Below are 21,863 nucleotides of genomic sequence, written 5' to 3'. Positions count from 1 at the left end.
AGAAAAAAGAAATTACATGTTATAAAGAAAATTAAGTTTCACTTCGTGTATATAATAACTTAGAAGAAAAAATCACATCTTTACATAAATATTTCCGTCTGCCTGAAAGATAAATCGATTGCCTGTGTCGCGAATCAATCGAAGAACCCAATATTCTTGGAGATGATGAACCTCTTGGTCATCCTCAGTATCCTGGAATACAGCTATGAATTCTAGTCGCTTAAAGAAGTTAGTCTTCTGACATTCCTTCACGAAAGCTAAATGTTATGATATAGATTATCATCTTTGAGTCGGACACCTGGATTTGCTCGAAGTATATGTCGATTTACTCGTCGGAGTTTGCACCATTCCAATTCGACAGAGAAACCAAACAGGTCTTTATTTTTGGAAAGAAACTTTGCAATATTCTTTTCACCAAACATGTTGATGTCATATTAATACATAATTTTATTTATAATGACTAATGTTAATCCAGTTAAAAATATCCATAGCTGTTCTCCAACAAATCCAACCACCGATCCTGCTGTTTTTAATAGAAAACTGACAAGGGAGCCGATTAAACCTGGTATTGCAGCAGCACTTTTTGCGGCCAATGTTTTTAACCATTCACCAAATTGCTTTACAATTTCTTTCGCTTTTGTATATACTTTGGGCGGACCTGAACCTCCTGCGTTTGCTCCTCCTCCCCTGCTCCCGCTCCTCCTCCCCCTCCTTTAGTCACAGCCAAGGCAATTGTTGATATTGTCATTCCAAGGGCAGTCAGTATTGCAGCGATTGTAATACCATTTCGTTTAAATAACTCTGTCAGCTTTCAGCCTGAGTGACAATTCTGGATCGAAATTACATCACGAAGAGACCTAGTCGTAGCCAGACTTTCACGTGCCTCACTGATCTTACCATGTTCGTATTCAATTCGATTGTCAACTTTAGCTTCTCTTGTTATGAGTTCAGCTAGTAGTTTCTTGGCTTTTTCTTTTCCTTGGGTGTGATCTTCAGGAATTTCCTTTAACTGTTTTTCAGCTTCTCTTTTCATAGCCTTATTTTAACTTTTTCGTTGTTAAGGTCGCCAATACGCATATTCGCAATCCTTAATTCATCATTAATAGCTCTATATTCTGGTTTAGATTGTTCCATTGTTCGATTTTATTTTCAAAAGCTTGTATTTTATCTGCATTACCAGAGGCATCTTGTCGTAACTCTGTCAGTTATCTTTGTATATACCCATGTCTTCTGGCGTCATCTTCTCAGCCGGTATTTTATCGTTTTCCACATCTACAGAATACAATGTACGACTCACATATTCGGGCTCTGCGCTTTCGACTCCACTCCATCCGTATACTTTATTTATAAATTCAGAACCTCCTGCCCTCTTTTTTAACGTAGATTTCTCTAAAAATCTACTTCTTTTATCTGTTGTAACTCTGATTTCTTTATAATAAAGTTCACCACCTTCAATCTTAGAATTTAAAATAAATTCGTTTCGTGCATCCGTATTAGTAATCTTATATTTGTTTAAGAGTCGTTCAGCCTCTTGCTTTGTAAGTTCTACTCTATGTCTAGTCGAAGGATCCACCTGCGGGCTATCGCGTGAGCCAGCCTGGGAAGGACCGGCTTCTGCAAAGGTATCATCATCATAGGAAAAAGTTGTTTCAGCAGTAGCATCATCATCGTCATTTACATTTGCATCATCGAAATCCTGGAGTGCTATATTTTCTTCTCCTCCTTCTGCCATATTGTATTTCTATATTACTACAATTATTTTTTATCATCCCTTACATATACAGTAAAAAATGCACATCTCAGTTGTTGAAAGCGTTGAACAATTGGCTGATTACATAGAAAGAACAAGTGCTGCATATCGACGAAGTTACAAATTAATGGGTCGAATTGATATGGCTCTCAATATTACTAAGGGAATTCTTGTAAGCTCTGCTGTAATAGCAGCAATTCCAACAGTTCCGGTACTGTTAGCCTTAACTCCTATACCAGGTGTTGTTATTGATGTAATACAAGGGAAAACGGGTGTAGCAAAGAGACGAGAGAAATATAAACATTATTATGTTCAATATAAACAGCTGCTTACACAAATACAAGAAAAAGGCGCAACCCTTCGGAACGAGGAGGCTCCGGGGTCAGAACTTATTCAGGACATATTTCATCAGGCGCTAGAAATTCAAAAACAAGAAGGATTTAGTCCACCTCTGGAAAGATATTTAAGACATTATGGATTGAATGGATATGAAATTTAGTTCGCACCGATAGGAACTCTCGTGTTCAACATCAGCTAGACTCCGCGACCGGCCGGCCGGACTGACAACACAGGTAAAAAAAAGCTCCTTTATATAGGCTAGTTTGATGGTGATGACTCACACGGAATTTCCCGTACATGTATAAACATGCTCAGAAGGGAATTTCCCTGCTTAGTTCAGGACAATGCACTGCTGCGCGTGAGTTCGTATATAGGTTAGGGTCATACTTTAGTTACATGGATGGTTAATTTTTCCTTCGCTTCATGTAGATAAATGAATAAAATGGGTGTAAAATTCTTACTTCATCCAGTTGCCCACGTTTACTTTACTACTTACCGCCCATCAGCACCACACAGTCCGTCCTCCAAAATGTCGAACCTGGTTGGCAAATGGAAAGGTGACCACAGCGAGAACATGGAAAATTTTCTCAAAGCCATTGGCGTCGGGGACGCTGCGAAGAAAGTGGCCGAGTCGGACAATGTGAGCGTTGAAATCAGCGTGAGTGGCGACGGTACCTGGACAATCGACACCGTGGGCGGGATTGTGAAGAAAAACAAAATCATATTCAAACCAGGCGTACCGTTCGAAGATGTCAGACCGGGCAGTAAAACAGAAAAGATCGTTGTCACTCTAGAGGACGACAAGCTGATCACCAAACCAGTCGATAACCCGGATGGGGCGTCTTCCGTTTGGCAAGTTGTGGACGGACATGCGATCTTGGCTGTCACCAAAGGCGATGTCACCGCAAAGCGTATCTTCAACAAGGTATAGATCTAGAAAATCTAACACCTGTGGACGCAACCAAGATTACTCTACGTGACTCAACCTAGACGCGATGCTCGTACTTTTAGGTGTACGCGATGACGATTAACCTGACAAGAGAGAATTATTCGAACTGTTATCCATCGGACTGTGCATTTTATGGTTACCAATGGATGTAGTTCGCCATTTCATTTTAATAGCACGTAATCAACTGGAATACTGTATTGTACGTCACTTCGAATTCGCGGCAGTCACTCTCGACTGCTTTTCGATTTCAAAGCGACTTCTTTTCTGCAATATTAGACTGTCCGTTCGAATTCTCCTCTCTTCCGATGACCAAAAGCAATTCGGAGCACCGTACTATAGATAAAAAGATGTGATTTGAAGAAGCTTGCTTTCTATATCATGTTGACAATGTGTAGAATAGCTGATTTTGGTTAAGTGGTCGCTTACTATGAAGTTCCATGGGTGTTTATATTGGTATTGATTCGTGTGTGTATTTTTCTGCTTAGTTGAAGACGCTAGTCGATCGAATATGTACAGCTCAAACAAAGAGACCCAGTTTGTCTTTAGTCATATGTACTTCGTCATTGTATTACGCAAGATGACATTATTTATCAACGATGATAAATGCAAGTCATGTTTAACTCATCGAATACAGGAACCTTGGTGTCCAATCCAATGCTGTTGAAATTAATAAATACTCTTGCAAATAAAATTGACGTTGAAGTGTTTTCTTTATCTCATGCTGATTGGAGTCGCCATCCTCCGACTAAACTCATAATATATCTTCATTGTCTACCCCGTAGGAACGACGGTATCCGTAAAAACTTCGCATAGACGAATAAAAAAGACACCTGTTAGAAAACTGTAAACCGATATATTATAAGACCTCCCTTTGGTAGACGATTAGTGACAAAATCAGAATAGTCAATCAGCCGATTGCGAGAAACTGTAAAAGTCTGGGGTTGACCTGTTAGATCTATTTTACACGCGAAACTATAAGTGAAAGCTGATCGCAATTGCTCCGGCTTAAAAATTTAATTTCCTAGCTCTCCTGCCCGTTAGTTTGCCAGCTAGTAACTCCCAACAATAAATACCAGCCAACCATCTCCTCTTTTTAAAGGCCTCTAATGTTCTCTTTGAAAACACAAATTCCCCTGATGCCCTTTTCCCCGCCGTACTCTTTTTGCTTTTCACAACAGCAGCCCACGCAAATAATCCGGTCCCGGTCCACTTAGTGAAAGAAGGGCATTTTCCTATCGAGAGAAAAAATTACTGGAACTCCGCAAACTCAATTCCCAACCATGCAAAAACTGAATCTTTCAATCTAGTTCTTTCTCTGTCGGCTGATACGAAAGGAAAATGTCAACAGGCTTTTCCCAGTTTGTTCACGGTGACGAACAGCTTTGTTGGCTGTCCCTGCAGATATTATAACACGCCACGTGCTCATGCCGTGTCGCAATTCGCCAGAACACGTCACGTGACAAGAAATTAGATTTGACTTGTCTCTACTGGCTCGAAAAGAGTGACGTCAGAGCGTATTTTTCACCCACTATTTCCCTGGGCAAATAGTTCGTAAAAAAGTGTCTGGTCACGTGACCATACGCTAAGTGTCGTCTGCAGCTTTGAAACAATGGCGGGTGACTCGGACAAGTATGCATGAAGCCCGGCATGAGCAACGAACTTCTGACTGAAATAGCAAGACTTCCTATTTCAGCAGCGCAAGAACTTGAAGAGCTCGTTGACAACAAAGATTCAAGTGCAACCAAGGACGTTATACGGTATGCTAAGGACATATTTGCTTCTTTTTGCTAAGAAATTGGCACTACTGTTCACGCTGTTGAGTAAACTTAGGCCGAGCAAAAAAAACTTGTGCTGTTCCGATAACCCGACCTACCCTATTTTAGAGCTACGTAAACATGGAAGTAAAAAAAAAGAAAAAAAAATCCCGTAAAATCACGCGTTCGTTATTTGCTTGAACGAGAATGTCTTTAATGTTTTTTTTTTCCTTTTATATGTATGATACATTTTTTTCGAAATGTTGTGGCCAGTGTTTGACCGCCCTGAACACCTGAAAAATGCATATTTGAAAATAAACATATTTTTGAAAAAAAATCCTGCCGAACAAGTTACCCTATTTTTGAAGACAATGTTATCGGAACAGCACAATTTATTTATTTTTTGCCTTATCATAAAGTGTATAGTTTCAGTGCCTTTACATCAAAGCCTATTCAAAATAACAATATAGAAGAGCATGGGCATGTCGAGTGATATAAAACACCTATAGGCCTAACCTAGTCTTATTCGGGCTATAGCACCAGTTTATTACCCCTCGTGTGTTACCAGAAACACATCACACTACCCCACGGCCTCGAGGAATAGCGATTGTGTTTCTGGTAACGCACGGCCCCTCGGGGTAATAAACGGGCGCTGTAGCCCTCATGACCAGGTGATAGGTGTTCAATATAGACCCTGGAGCAAGATGCGCCAGAGTTTATGATAAAAAGAATAGCGACAGATCATGCAAAGTCCCTAAGCTACTCCCCATGCTGTTTACTTCAAAACGTGACGGCATTGCCAACTTTGAACGTTTCTGAATGCATCCAAGAGGCATATAAACGGACTCTCAAACTTTCAAATTACTTTGCCTCCTACAAAAGTAGGCCTAGCAAATAGGAGTTTGGCGGGAGCTCATTTTTAGTTAAGGTCATAGAGTAAAGTTTTCACGAAAATCGAAAATTTCATTTTTCCCCGCAGAGTTGACACAGGCATGGCGACTATTTATTTAAACTGTCGGGAAATATTGAATTATTTGTTTATCTAGTATCAAATTTTGCGCGGTGACCCGTGATTTTATACTCGATTTCGAAAGAGAATGGTTTGAATTTTGCTTGAAGAAAGTTTGGGCAACACTTTGTCTGTAATTTCGAGGCACGAACTACCATATACCATTTCTTGGTTGGTTCGAAATATATAGTACTCGTGTACACTGCCCCTATATAGATTGTAAGTGAGTAAGCATCACCGCATACGCGTATCACTTCAAGTCCGTCTGCACCTGCAAAATGTTTTCAGTACTTTAAAGTATGGTAACTAAGGAAATGTGTATTTGGCCATGTTTTTATTCTTGTGTATTGCTTGTAGCATAAGAAACACTTAAATTTCATTTGCGACACGCATAAAGATCTAATCATCGACAAGATACCCCTATCCTGTAATGAAAACAGTTGAATTTCTGCATGTCAGAAAGCTTACAACTTACCCTGCCGACTATGGATAACCAAAGTACTCGGCATGACAGTGAAATAAGTAATCTACACAAAGTTTCCACAGACATTGAACATGGTATTGGGAGCTAAAACTGATTTTCTCGCCAACATTTCAAAACTGAATCTCAAGTTAGTCAAGTTAGGCATCGGGCACTACTTTCTTCACGGGCCATCTTCGTTGGGTAACCAAAGCACTCCGCATGACAGTGAACCCCTCATCTACACAAAGGACTCCTTTGGATCGGATCCAACCATACTGGAAAAAGTTCAGACAGGGCACAAAAAATAAGCAACAATAGACAATTTTCTGCTGCACTTTGGATTGACATGGGGTCACTCAGGGTCATTGACCCTACAAGTAGACTGGAGTAAAGGAGTTTTCGGCATTCAATTCTTTACCCTTTAGGTCCCCATTAATAAGGGGAAGATGTCGAATGGTTCCTCAGCGAAATGTCTTCTAAAAGGAATGCAACACTCCACAGTCCCTCTACCCATTGAGGGACTGTGAACACTCTAAGCTTTTGACTGCATTAAACCTTTCTATCTGTGGAGGACTTTTATCCAAATATTGACCTACTAAGTGGTTGTATGTCGGAAAAGGTATAATATGATTGAATATAAGCTTGATATGCAAAAAAAGTTTACTTTTGAATTTCGAGAGAAACAACGGGAAACTTCGGCCATATGGGGACTGTTTACCCGCTCCGGCGGAGCCTTATTTTATGCCTGGTGTACCCAAAACGCCCTCACACGGCAGGGTATGCAAATTGTGAATTCCTGCCTACATTAGATGCATATAAGTTTTTACAAAATTGACAATCCTGGAAAGTTATTATCATTATCAGTAATCTTTGTTTAAACGCGATAACTCCATAAGTGAAACACCTCTTTGGATTGAGGTCGAATAGATAAAGAAACAATTATATAGTAGGTACAAAAAACCTGAAAACACAGGAAACACAGAAGTACAAACAGCAAAAAATAAAACTACAAAGAAGCATCAGACAAGTTTATAGAATACAGAAAGTTATTACAAATTTCTTAAAACTAGTCAGTGACTCGAAGTCCCTCATGGCTTTGGGGAGACAAACCCGCAACAGATAAGGTATTTTGATAAATCATTGTACGTTCCTTGAGAGTTTTATGGAGGTTCTGATTGGAAAGTTGAAATATTGCATCAAATAAATGTTTTAATCTCTGAAATTTTTGGTGTAATAAAGGTGAATTTGGTAAAATTAAATAATTTTATTTAGCCACACATTTTTTTCATTTCAATTAGAGTCTTTATGGTACAAGTTTTACTTTTGTGTTATTTTACGATGAGAATGTGAAAATTTAGTAAATTAAGCATGCTCATCCCAATCTTTTTCTTTAATATTTGATTATTCTATGCCAGAATTCAAAACTCACTGATAACTTTCAAGTCTCCTGGTCTTCCATGTGTTTGCTTTCTGGCCTGATCTTGTGTATTACAAGTATGTTTCACTGTCACGAGCGTCACATTAGCTACTTCATAGTCAGAGCTATCTCTGTCACTGTCGGTATACAGTGACAGTGACACTGTCCATAGGCAGTAGCAGGGCAGTACCTGTAGGCCTATTAAGTTTGATAATTTTGACAATAACTTTGTTCAGTTTATACAACTGCATTCTTGCTCTTCTTCCTACAGCATGTTGAACTGTCCAGCTTGCAAACACAGCTTGTGAATATGTACCCTGCATTCGTATCATTGACAAATGACATTCACTCTAGACTCCAATTCAATATTTACATATGCAGGCTTCTGGTGACAAACTGAATATTGTGTTTCAAGCATGCTGTAAAGGGAGACAGCAAGAAACTGTATTTGATATGCTGCATAGAAATATTGAAAAATAATTATCCACAGTTGCAGCTTCCGCTCCGATACTTGGCCTACTTGTTTTTACACAAAAATACATACATTATTAGAATTTTTTGAGACAAAAGTAATGAAATGCGACAAAATGGTTCTAGATCTTGTTTAATTATTACTAACACTAGAACAAATGGATGACATTAAAATGTTATTAAATATTCATTGAATTACCCACCGAACCTTGCAATCGTAAAAAAAGGGAACCAAAACATTTTCAGGTCCCCCTACTATCTCCAAAATGTTGAATCCGCTCCCTGAATTCTTCCATCCCCCCCCCCCCCGAAAAATGTGGGGTTTTTGGTGACCGCAGGTTAAATAGGAGTACTACATACGGAGTGACGTGTGTATAGGTGTCAGTAGCAATGATCAAACAACGTTCAGGCAGTTCATCTGTTACTCCGATGACATCACTTTCCTTCCAAGGCAAGGGTTTTCAGAGTAAGCTTTCTGCGTATTCTCAATATGACGACCCATGGACAATCAAAGAAAAACTCATCTGCATTGAAACAAATTGTCTTTTAGCAGAAGTGGACTATTACCTTAGACAGGAAACCAAGGCTTCCCCATGGCCCAAGGCAGTGAAGGAAATATGAAGAATTTTTCGTCTTATTGTTGGCAGGGGTAGAGAGTATATGATTTATTGTCGAGATCAACGCTGTATGATTTGACTCTTTCAAACTTTATTCAGTCTGAAAATGGCATTTTTACGTCAAATCACAGTACCGCCATACACTTGGCGAATTGTCGATCGAGTTTGCTTTTGAAGACCAGCCATAGAGTACAGCGCCCTCGTGCGTTTGAAGTGAAAGTACCATATCGATGACTGCCAGATATTATCCATAACGCTTTCTCTGCGTATAGTATTAGCCTTGTTCACACTCAAGTTATTGTGACTTTCAATACTCTTTTTCAGTAATTTTTTTCTATGTGTCAATAAGCTGTTGGTGTTTTAAGTGACAAAGTTACTAAAAAATTACATGCATCTCCATGCCACGCTTAATGTTCCAGTTTACAAGGATAAGATACGATTCTTTGATTCAGACATTGATTTGATCTCAATAACACTGATACAAAGTTGTGCTTTAAATAATACATTTTTTATTCACTGGAAAAGACATGATTACTCAGGCACAAAATTCATGACAAGAACATATATCTCAGGGAAGTTTACCCATGATTCAGATAAAAGGAGAGAGAAAATGGGTGATCGTCAGACAATGTGCATAAATGTCTTGTAGAATGTGTTATTGTAGGTATTGCAGAATATTTCTTCAGTGACCGAGTAGTCACCAATGACCACAATTTGAATAACCATAACTACAGCATTGTTAGTGAGAATGTTCATTTTGTCAATATTTTGTACAGATGACTTTATCGAAAAAAAGCCCTGAGCTTGCTCTCTCGTACATCCGTTACGTGAACAGCCTGATAGTGCAATCTGCCGCACTGGAGAAGAGCCAGGGCTGCGTCGGGTGGAATTGGCAGTCAAGCACGCCAAGGTCATTCCGAACTTCATGTCCTCGGAGAATCTTGACGGGAACAATGAGAGGGTCTGGAGCAGATCACTGCGAACAGAGGAGATAGTGGGTATTGATTGAAACATATTTGAACGATGACATAATTGACATTGTTGCACTGATTTGCACTGGAAACAGTGTGGACATGTCATTTCTATGGTAACATGAGAAACATTGCCCATCTGGTGCTGAGTTTCTACATTAAATGTATTCATTTATGCAAAATATTTTAATTTGCATTGTTGAATATGCAAATTAACTTATGAGTTATCATCTATGCAGAGACTAACTGGCCTAAAATCGTGCACTATATGACACTGCCAGTAGATTTCGTCTGGTCTATGCCAGAGGTAAACAAATAAACATAAATCCCATGTAGTTTGTTGTGTAGGGGTTATCTAAGTGGGCAAAAAGATTGTTTGAGGGTTTGGACAGACCTTTGTACAGTATTAAAGATCTGAAGTAATTACAAAATGGCATGCAAATGAACCTCTCACAGACAAAAATTACTGGCCATGCTTAGAAAGAGTTTGCATATGAGTTGCAGTAGGGTGGTCTATTCCAAACATCTGGACAATTACACATCTTGTAAGTCTATCAGTGTCAACGCCACACATTTATATGGACCATTTTCACCTTGATGTGCCATCCTAAATAACTTGAGTATATGCCATGAGAATAATTCAGTATATGCCATGACATCTATTGAGTATATACCATGACATCAATTGAGTATCTACCCTGAGCATAATTGAGTATTTGCCATGACATTCATTGAGTATTTGCCATGACATTCATTGAGTATATGCCATGACATCAATTGAGTATATGCCATGACATAAATTAAACTGATGACAATGCATTTATATGCATGATACAGCCAACTTTCACAAAATACAATAACATGCAATTGCGATGGAAATGGTTTTTGATAAACTATTGCAGCACAGATAAGAAATTAATTCCCAGTCAACACGTACAAGATATATCACATCTGGCTATTCTCAAAACTCTTCAATGGCCTTAGAACCTTGTACTGTAGTTGGTCATATAAGTCTGCCAGTTTGATTAAGATATTCTGTAACAGCCACATATATTCACTGAATTCTTTACTGAATTGTTACAATAGATTGTGCTGAAGTAGTATCTTCAAATTCAGCTGAAATGTTTTGTACAAATTACTACACATACAAACAGGGTACCAGGATGTAAAGACACACTGTGGTCATATCATTTGACAATTCTTGCACGTAAGGTCACTGAACTCACCTGTACACCATTCCGTGGCAAACAATAACAGTACCATCATCTGACGCTGAGGCAAACAACGGGTAGCAACGGTGGTAGCATGCTTGGCGGACGGCTCTCCGATGATGTCGTAATGTCTGGTAGGGCTTTGTAGATAGATCCATATCAAACCAACTCAACCTAGCATCATAGCTTCCCACTAATAGGTTGTCACCTGTTAGAAACGGATACTTAAATCAGTAACCATACCAACCGTTATTTGCTTCTCTTGTATGCCTGATTTTTGTATCAAGCCTCTTTTTTAGTTGGGTAATTCACAATCAGCATTAAATCCCAGTACACAGAAGACTGCAAAATATTTTAGGCCTCTTCACATGGTCAGGCCAAAATCCATGTTCAGCCTTGCTGCATTTTATTCAACTTGACCTTGATAGTGATGGATGAAAAGGCTTCACAGATACAGCCATTATGGTCAGCTATGCCTCATGGACACATACATCTATTCAATACACGTATTCAAACTCTAAAACTTTTACAATACTTTTTTGGTCTACTTCTTGTGGAGGCTTATTTTGAAGATCATGGAGTATGTCAAATGTTTAATGCTGGGTGGTTTTCAGACGGTATAACCTAACCACTGACAGTGGACAACTTACCTCCAGGATGTACAGCTATGCTTGACACCCATTTGGCGTTGGTTAACAGCTTCTTGGTCAGTTCTTGCTTCAGGAGGTTGTACACTCTAACAAATTTCTGAGTCTGAATACAAAATTTGAAACAGTCAGATTGAATGTGCCTGAATCAAGTGAATGTATAAATCAGCGACCTGCCACACTGCAGATTGGAATGGATATCCATAGATATTAGTCTCTCTCCTGTTAAAATTCACGCAATTTCACTGTTGTCAACAAATAACTCGAATGCAAACAACTGTTGGAGGGCAGGAAAGTGGTGGAGGTCAACAAACTGGTAGAATGTCATTCAGTATGGACCTTAAAAATTGGTTACACAACGCCAAACATTAAGTCAGATATACTGTGAATCATGTTGAATAATATAGAAAAGACAAAAAAGTTTAGGTTAGAAATAGCTTATCAATTATTAAATGCTCATTTTTTTTTCACTTAGATATAAGACAAGGAATTATACAAAACTTGGTAATTTCAAGAAATGGTACGCTGAACACATAACAATGCCAACATTGAAAACAGCATTGGGCAAATTTGGTAAACGTTCAATAAATTATATGTCTGGTTGCATTCAGCTGATTTGGCGATTTTCAAGCATAAAACCCTACTTACTGCGACAAAGAAGAATGGCCTTGTGGGATGGAACAGCACGCACTGAACCAAACCTTTTGGCTTGCGGAATGGATTCTGTGTCCTCCTGGTGCTGAGCTGGTGTATCAGTACTTGAGCACTGCCCCCTAGAGGCTGAACAGTGGCCAGGTAGTCACCTCGCCCATGCCAAGTCACCTGTTTCACTGGCTGTGTGTGGGGAGTAGAGAGGACAAGAGATTGGTTTGTAGGACACTGCAGGTAGTCACTCTCGTGCTGTAACTTTTACTGTCATGTACACTACAGACAAGGCTAGTTCAAAGTAAGTCAAAATAGCTGTGTAAAAACATGCCTTGCCTGAGATATATCTGAATTTTCAGTCCCCCCAAACTTACATGTTCATCTGGCGTTGTGCTCTTTTTGTGTCAAAAGAATAAAACTTCATTTGACTGTAACACCACTCCAACCATGAAATATTACATCATTCGCATAACCCTGAAGTAAATCACTTAATTTGTCCTGCCAGTAATCAGCTATGAATGCTATGGGAGGTACATCGTTCACTAAACACAAGTTTTTAGGGGACAAAACTACTTTTACAGATCAGTCCTAGGCACACAGGGAACTGACAATTCACTTGGTGAAAGCTACCATCAAGTCTGCTACATTCTGTCTGCAGTAAAATGCATACTTCCATTTGTTTGTGTTTGTTTGTACTGTATTGACTTGGAAACCAAAATCAGGACAAGAGATGGATTCTCATCCTAAACTGCTCAAGGATTGGGCAAAGCGAATAAGAGGGAATATATGCTGGAGAAATAAAACTTGAAACAGAATCTCAAGTTTGAAAACTCTGTAATATGAATGAGAACTGATTTGTGATGCAAGATCATAATCCACCAATTATACAGCTTAGCCCTTTCACCGAGACAGTTTTGTACGACGCCATTGTTCTCATGGCAAAACTAGACCACTCCATTTGAGAAAGAGGGTGACCAGCTTGAAGGTGCAAAATATGATCTTGTTTTATTAAAACTTTTCATGAAAGACTCGACTAAATGATAGTATTTACATGGACAAAATGATACACATGTAATCTTAAATGTTGGATGACTAGATCGAAATTTTTTCAAAAGTTGCTGAGACATAATTTGTCACTGAAGTAATAATATCAAACTTATAAAGGGAATACCAACAACTGTAGTTTCAGCGACCATAGTCTTGAATGAAGTATAGCGGTTCATAGAAGCAGACTGCACACACAACAAACCTACTGACCTTAGGGTGTTGTATTGTCAGTCGAAGCCCAGCATCTAATTGATCGCCCTCTAGAGCCTGCCAGTTGACCAACTTTTTAGCACTTTCCTCTTCAGGCGCTTCATAGCTATTGATGACATTGTCTGTCGCTGCGATGAGCACTTTATCGCCAAGGCAAGTGTTATGAATGTGGACCAAGTTTTCAACGGCTACTGCTAAGAGTGTGAGCGATGCATTAGGCACCACGCCACACATTGGACTGGTCCATTCACCGGAATGGTTTGTAGACATCTCCCAGACACAACCTCCCATAATTTGACCATGTTGTCATCAGAACCTGGATTCATAGACAGACAGGAAGGGAAAGAATATGTAAAACCTATAATAATGTGACAGAATACTGTCTACTGTTATACTTTCACTCATCCACTATGGTAAGCTGTATCAAACGTGTGTACGTACATGAGTCTGTTTATGCCATACTATGATGTGTTTGAAAATATAAAATTCTCTTAATTATTTTACAGATATCAAGGCTGTGTCCCTGTAACATAGCTATGCACTAGTGCAATGCAAAAGGTATTTTTTGCTCACTGCCCATGCTAGTGAGGCATAACTAGACATGATACAATTTCACAGTCTTGGAATGCCTTGACTACAAACAAGAGCAAGGATACAGCATTTGATTTATTATGAAGTTTGACAAAGATTGATAGTGGTTTGTGGAACTCACCCGAGGCAAGCCACTGTCCGGAAGGATCAACACTGATTGTTCTCACTAAATTCTCATGTCCTTTGTAAACCAGTGCCTGTGTCGTCGGGAAAGGCTGCAATTCCATGGGTTTGGGGAGTTTGGGAATGAGGTCCTCTGGATTGACTTGCACCTACAGAATGGAAGAATGATGTCATAATTGCCCGGTAAAGTCATTTACAGGGCGCAGCAATGTTTCTATACCACAAGATTACATGATTTACCATTAGTCAGCTATTCCTACTCATAGAAACTCTACGAGAAATTTTCTCTGCGAAGAACTTGTTTGATGGAAATAATTGATTTATAGACTTCTTGTATGTGTGTATAGATGCAGATATTTGAGGCTACTTGTGGTAACTTTTGTGCATTTCCAGTATTTTTGTTCTCCTTTTTGCAAGTACAGTGGCATGTCAAAATGCCTGGGTTTCAACTCATCAGCAGTCTGTATATGTGTAATGATCCACTTTACTGTACATGACTCAACTGTAATCTTGACTAGAATTCATTTGTTTACAATAACACTGCATACGAAACACAATGCAGTGTGCTAGCAAGGCCAAATCTTTGTATTTAACCATACTGGTACACAGGAAGAGAATACGTACTGGTTTTATCCCAAAAATAATGAAAGTATTATCTTCAAAAAAACTGTAACACTAACTCTCATTTTGCGTTGTCTTGGACACAAGTACAAATCCAGACATCTCTCAAACTGTTCTCTAATGTACTGCGAATAAGCCGGGACTCTCCGGAGACAGTCGTACTTCCGGGGTAGTACGCTAACTTTCCGGTCTTCAGGGTCTTGCTCTTTCCACATCAATGCCTGTTGGTGGAAATGTCCGTTAAATTTAAATTTATGGAAAGGAGAGATGACACTGGCTAGGCTACAGTGAAGTCTGCTGCATTCAAATGCAATACCACAAGTTTAACCCTTTTCATCACCACGGTGTGGCTTGACCCCATTGTGATCAATGGTGAGTGGAGACCTGTTAAAAAGGAATATGGGGGTGAGCAGGTTCAAAGGAAGCTTAAGGCATTAGCATTCAGTTGGCAACTGGAGCTAAGAGGCGGCCATTTACTGCAAAACACCCCTGTGAAAGTTCCAATTTCTAGTATTATATAAGCGGTACAGTTTGGTGTATCGTACCATGAAAGTAAACCTTGAATGAATTCCAAATATTTCTTTCTGAAAAAAAGGTTGAAAATTACACAACTTTCTCTGTAAAATTTGTGATAGAATATGACTGACAAAATGGCTTGCGGTGACCTTAGAAAATTCACAGTGCTATCAATGTACAACTGTACAAAAGAAAACGCAAAGGGAATGTAAATGTGAACGTCTTTGTGGGTTTCAAACACAGTGGTGTCATGTGTATTCTTGTGGGCTAGCCTCCTAAGATGAAGAGTTTCTCCTTTAAGAATCACAGACTGAAAGTGCAAACACCTGTCAAGGTGACAGCACCTTCAACTCATAACATTGCCCATTTTTCATGGTTATTCTTGCTGAAACATATAGTATTACAAAGTCACATTAGAAGTTTCTCTTGAATAATTCATTCAAAAACGTCATTGGATGAAGTTTTCGCTTGATCTAGCCATTACCTCTACAAGCACGTGGCAGATTGGTATTTTTACAAATCAAAAGTACAACAATGCATTGTAATATCAACAGACACTGGAATTTCACATATATCAAGGTTATGGGGTAGACAGTTATTGTACTGAACTCCTTGAACATAATTTTGTGTTTCCTTTGCCTGACTGCTGATATTTTTCACTGTTGACTTGAGTATTATTGACCAATCAGACAACCGTATAACCATAATGAATGTTGACCTAAGTACTCAGCCAATCAGAAGACAGAATATCTATATCAACCACTGAATTGATTACTTATCCAATCAGAGGAAACAGATGAATCTACAATGACCTCTCACCTCTTCTTCTGTTGGTAGATATTCAGGAGGCGGGTTGTAAGACTCCCCATGTCCTGGAAGCTTTGGCTTTGTTGCCGGAATGTGCATATTAGCTCTTTTACTGATGGCAGCCTGGTCATCGTTTTCCCACAGGAGGTAGAACTCCGGTTTCTCACCTTCCTTTTTACTGGGTTTCAGCCAACCCATTCGGATGGCATGTACAAGTCTGCTTACCTATACAGAGGTCAGAGTTGAAAGGTTAAATATGGAACTGATTAGACACACAGACAGTCTTATGTCAGACTACCCTTCACTACAGTGATGTTTCTGTTGCTTGCTTACTTTGCAATTAAACATAGGGCCAAAGTCCCTGAAGCTACTATAGACATGGATACAAAATTAAGTATTTCCTGACTGTATGAAATTATCTCACTAAGGTCATCCTAGGGACATGTAAACCAAATATTAAAGCTGTCTGACCAGCGGTTTTGAAAAAAACAAGCGACCCAACAGTTGACAGAGCTCTGCTGTGGTATGTAGAGAATAACCTTTTGTGACACATGTATTGATGAAGAAGGTGGATATCTTTGATAGCTCATTTCAGGATGGCCTGACCAAAAATGGAAAAAAATTCCGTAAAAATACAGATTTGCATATTTCATCAGACTATATTAGTCTATAATAGCAAATAAACGAGAGTTAATTACATTCTAATTAAAGTAAACAAGACTTGCTTAAATCAAGATTTACGTCATAAAAAAAACAGCATATCTGTCAGGTTATAAAGAATCTTGAGCTGGTTATCTTTTAATATCAGTATTTTCATCCTATTAACCAAGCACATTTAACTTTCAAATTAACATTGTAAGTAAGTTCTGTTGAATAAGTTGAGACTGTACGTACTCAGAGAATGCACACTGAAGAGACAAATGTTTGAAACTTAAGAAGTTCAAGGTCATCAAAGGCATTATAAGGAATCATGTTACACTTTCATTGCACTGTTTACACAGATTGCATAATTGCTATAAATAGCACATAAGGAATCTTACAGCCCAGCTTTACCATAAAAACCCTATCACTTTGACCACTCTTTTAATTGACCACTCTATTTTTTTCCTCAAAAAGTAATCTTATTTTATCCTTACCAAGTCAACCATAAATGGAAATTAGAACTTTCTCTATCTCTATTTATTTGACCACCCTATCACGACAAACTATTATGAGCAATTTCTTTTAGATAACATAAATGGTGGTTCAGAATATATCAAAGTTGGGATTCAGGAAAGTTGCCTTTACATGTTTTAATCCTCAATTCACTATGAACTGTCAAAAAAAGTTGAACTTTCTGATAATTCCACACTAAAATTATTTTGGCTTTGATGATTTCCTAATTAATTCAATTATTTAAAATCATATTGATTATTTTTTTCTGGGTGAATTGATAGGGTTTATACAGTACAAGAATTACATACAATGTAAGTCAAACTTTGACCAAAAATGACAAAAAAAATTCCTTAAAAATACACATTTGCATATTTCATCACAATTTGAACAAATCTAAGTTGGGTTATCCCTAGGGATCTGTATACCAAACAACAAAGCTGTCTGACCAGCGGTTATGAAGAAGATTTTTTACCAAAAACACCTTTTTTGGCATTAATTTGCCTATTTTCAACAATATCAAAAAATTAAAAAAAAAGTTTCTCAAAATCATATTTTTCATCTACACAACAAATATCAAATCAGTAAGTACTGCGGTTCTCAAGATATTTGAGTGGACGGACGCCTCACAAACGGACATACATACATACATACATACATACATACAGACTGACGACGGACGCCGGACGAATACCCATTCCAATAGCTTCTATAGACTATAGTCTATAGTAGCTAAAAATAAAGTTTGACCTGCTCCTAGAAAGGCCAAATCGGGCTGTCACAACTGACATCATTGTTTTCTCATTAATATGCAGAAATAAATATTTGTCTGCTTTACAGATTTCCCTTTTGGCAACTGCTCCTTTGAGAATGATGAAAATAAAACTGAGTACCTGTAGGTGATAACAATGAATACTAGAAGACATATTTATGACTCAGAGTACAAGCTGTAACAACAGCGACACATTGAACATTGACGAAGCAGTGTCTGATTCTGCGTGCATGCAGTATTTGGAAACAAACTTGTAACCTGAACAACAAACAGCATTATTAACGCCCACAAGCAGCTTCTGTCCTAAGACTGTGGATAGCTTTGCTCAAACTTGGCATAATTCTCATAAGCATTTTATGATAATTCTACAACTATTATCTGATTATCTGTTTACTGTATATTTGAATGGCATGTGAAGAAGTGTCATCTTGAAATTAACTATTTTTTTCTTTACCTTTCCTTTTCAAGTAACGAAGGAATGAAACTTCGTTTGTCTGTTGGTCTCCTCGTGACCGGATGTATCATGGTTTCACTTGTAAATGTATCTACATACGGTTCATACGGATCATAATTCTTATCAGGGTATCGGCCTTTCTCCATGCGCTCGATGATGTCAATTTCTTCATCTGTAAGCACGACGTTTTTACCCGTCATCTTGTCCTTTACAGTTTTCCTGTGCAAGGGGAGTGCATGTGGTGAATGTAATAGCCAGTGAAAATAAAATAGGTGAAAATATGTTTTGGCTCCATACCACTTTTCACTCATTTGAAGGGTAGTATGCGCCACAAAAGTGAAAGACTTAAACTTTTGCTCAAACTTTCCTCAAGGAATCTTTCAACCATTCACTTTCAAAATCAAGAATAAAAAATTGGGGGTCACCATTCAAATTTTGGTACTAGAGAAACAAATTACCCAAGATTTACCAATATTTGAAATTCAAAATGGCTGCCATTCCAGTGTTAACTCTATGGAGAAGAATAAAATTTTTGATTTTCAGACAACTAAGATGGTGAAAGTTTCAGACTCAAAAGGCTTCGAAATAAGTCCCCATAAGTGGTAAAATCAGAAAAGAATTTGAAAAGTTTGAGAGTCCAAATATCTGTCCCTGAGACACATTCTACCTTAACTTATGATAAGAACTGCAGCATAAAATGAACTTTGACTCACCAGTAATCTGGATTTTCCATTTTATTTAGGAAATCATCCAACTCATCTCCCCTGGCAGGCTGCAATATTTGCTTTCCGTCGAGGTCATATCCTATATGTGGATAGTCATTGTACCACTGCATTGGAATATTCCCCACTGTATTCCGGATATCCTAACAGATTTCAAAAAATTGACTGTTATGGCAAGGCCTGACATTACAAGTTTTGTTCATGTTTTATTTCAGTAAGAAAAAATTTAGAGAGGGGATAAAATAGAATTGAGCCATCTTTCTAACATTGTACTGGCAACTAGTTTGAAAGTATAATGAAGGGAAATGTTTAATTTTTTTATGGTTGACTAAAAAGTATTACAACTACAAAATTACAGATAAATTGCAATGCAATGCCTGCATGGGCTGGAGCAGGGGAATATGCCATCAGCAGGAATAGTGGAAATAACACAGTCTTAAGATCACATAATTCTTAGAATGATGTGGCATATTGCTTCTGAGTTTATTTTCACTGGAAGTAATTATCATCAAAACTGAAACTGAAAATTGCCCGTTCTTTCAGTCGATTTTTCTGGGAGTGGTAGCACCATGCCTGTTACATGTATATACAGGAAAAGATGACTTTTGCTTGACTTTTTATTTCATTGGAAAAGTTGCTCCATCAAGAATGATAACATTAAAATTTTGAACTGAATATCACTTATTACACAATTATGGGGTTTGAAAATCTATATTAGAGAATTACCAACAAAAATCTGAGAATGTGTTAATATTTTTTAACAAATTTACCTCTTCATCGGATGAGTCGTATTCATATTCATCCTTTTCATCTTTCTCTTTTGTATCTTCACCTTCTGTTTCTTCTTTGCTCTGTTTTGATGCTTTCTCCGTTTCCTTGTCTTCCTCTTCTTTATCTTCATCGTCATTCCCATCACTATCCTTCTCATCATCCTTATCTGATGAATTCTTATTTTCTGCCTGTTGTCAGCACACACAGGATGAGTTTTTAAGCAAAAAAGGGATTTCTCTTAATCTTATGCTCTTATTTGTAATTGCACGAAGTAATTCTTGGCCTATCAAAATAGTTTCAGTGGCTGGCACCATACCTAATGTAATTTTGACACAACAGCTTGCAAATGGTTAGTACCTCTGAAAGAGATGCCAGAAATGTTTTTGGTGGCAACTTGAAATGTTCAATATAAACACTATCATTTCCTATTTTAAAGTGGTGTAACATTTGGATTTCTTGATAATCATTTGCATGAAATATAAATTGTTACCTCTTCTACATCATCTTCATCATCAGAATCTGACACTGTCGGATCATCAGATTCCTCCAGACCTGAGAAGTAACTATCTTCACTTTCTGAATTGTCTTCACTGTCATCTTCTTCATTTTGCAAAATTAAGTTTTCAAGCTGTTACAATAAACAACAGTTTGATAGAGTTTACATAAATCTAAAAGCTAGAAAAAAACCCAAAATATGTATATTTTCAAAGACTTAAACCAAATATGAGACAGCTTCCCCGTTTCTTGGTAATCATCAAGTACACACAAGCATTGATAGGTGACAAAATTGTGCCTGACCTAAGAATCAAGTCTGTCGTTTAAAATCAACCACAAAACACATGAGAGTTCATGTAGCAATTTTGATACACATGAAGGGGCAGGTATAAAAATATTGCAAAGAAAAAGGGATCTAGTGCGAGGACAATAGTGGATAGTGCCGACTGATTTCACATGATGCACTACCTGAACAAGGTACGTGATGTTGCAAATTGGCAGAGTAGGTTGTGATAGGGCCAGTGTGAAGTGAACTCTTGGAGGCTGTACAGGCTCGTCAGATAAGTCCGCTTGCGGCGTGCGACTGATGCCGGGATACAACGTACCTTACAGCAAGGAGGACACACAGCGTGCTACCTCCATGCTTACAGTGTTAAACAAAATTTGCTGGGACAGCTTTAAAGAACCACCCATGTAACGTATCGGCGTGTGACAGACCACACCAGCATTCATACTCGATACACTGTACACTACACAGTACACTGGTACACGTGGTTACGGCACAGGCGTGCTGTTTTCTGGGTAGTTTCTATAAGTGTAGTTTATTCTACGTTTCGACGTTCTCTTCCGTAGCCTAATCACCAAGGTAAGAAACAGAATTATCCGGCCTGCCAAGAAAACTGCACGTTCTAGTCGAAAAATAAGCACAAATCCTTCATTGAGTTACCTAGTTAGATGCGGAAGGATCTCGGCTGTCCAAAAAAACACACTCATGTCACGATAAAATGACAACTTCAGGAGAAATCTGCCGTGTTTTGACAAACTAGGCATTCCTGGCGTCCAACGTTGTAATAACGCAACTCATTATCATAATTGTACGCCGTCCGCATCGCTGATTGGTCCGTGAGCAACGCCATCAACGGCATCAGACTGAGATGCACCACTTTCTATGTGCAGACACCGTCCATTATGTTAATGAGTTGCGTTATTACAACGGTGGCCATCAGAAACGCCGATGTTGTCAAAACGCGGCAGATTTCTTCGAAAGTTTTCATTTTATCGTGACATGAGTGTGTTTTTTGGACAGCCGAGATCCTTCCGCATCTAACTAGGTAACTCA

General features: G+C 38.4%; 2 protein-coding genes and 1 pseudogene across 2 annotated transcripts in view; 2 read left to right on the top strand and 1 right to left on the bottom strand.

Moving 5' to 3' along the window:
* LOC139148211 (atrial natriuretic peptide receptor 1-like) overlaps positions 1-21,863 on the top strand; it is a 282,135-nt gene that overhangs the window by 99,819 nt on the left and 160,453 nt on the right. The gene's annotated exons all lie outside the window — the stretch shown is intronic.
* Positions 2,582-3,729, top strand: LOC139148208 (fatty acid-binding protein 12-like). Its single transcript, XM_070719525.1, has one exon. It carries the CDS (start codon positions 2,619-2,621, stop codon positions 3,018-3,020), a length of 402 nt encoding a protein of 133 aa, XP_070575626.1. The 5' UTR covers positions 2,582-2,618; the 3' UTR covers positions 3,021-3,729.
* LOC139148207 (ribosome biogenesis protein bop1-B-like) overlaps positions 9,406-21,863 on the bottom strand; it is a 12,980-nt pseudogene continuing 522 nt past the window's right edge.

The sequence above is a fragment of the Ptychodera flava genome, chromosome 13, assembly GCF_041260155.1.
Source record: "Ptychodera flava strain L36383 chromosome 13, AS_Pfla_20210202, whole genome shotgun sequence".
Classification (NCBI taxonomy): Eukaryota; Metazoa; Hemichordata; class Enteropneusta; family Ptychoderidae; genus Ptychodera; species Ptychodera flava.
Note: the sequence above shows the minus strand (reverse complement) of the source record. Positions and strands in the feature narration are given on the sequence as shown.

What these genes read in the sequence shown, in the direction of transcription:
- LOC139148208 (XM_070719525.1), top strand. Translation starts at nt 2,619, where the DNA reads ATGTCGAACCTGGTTGGCAAATGGAAAGGTGACCACAGCGAGAACATG.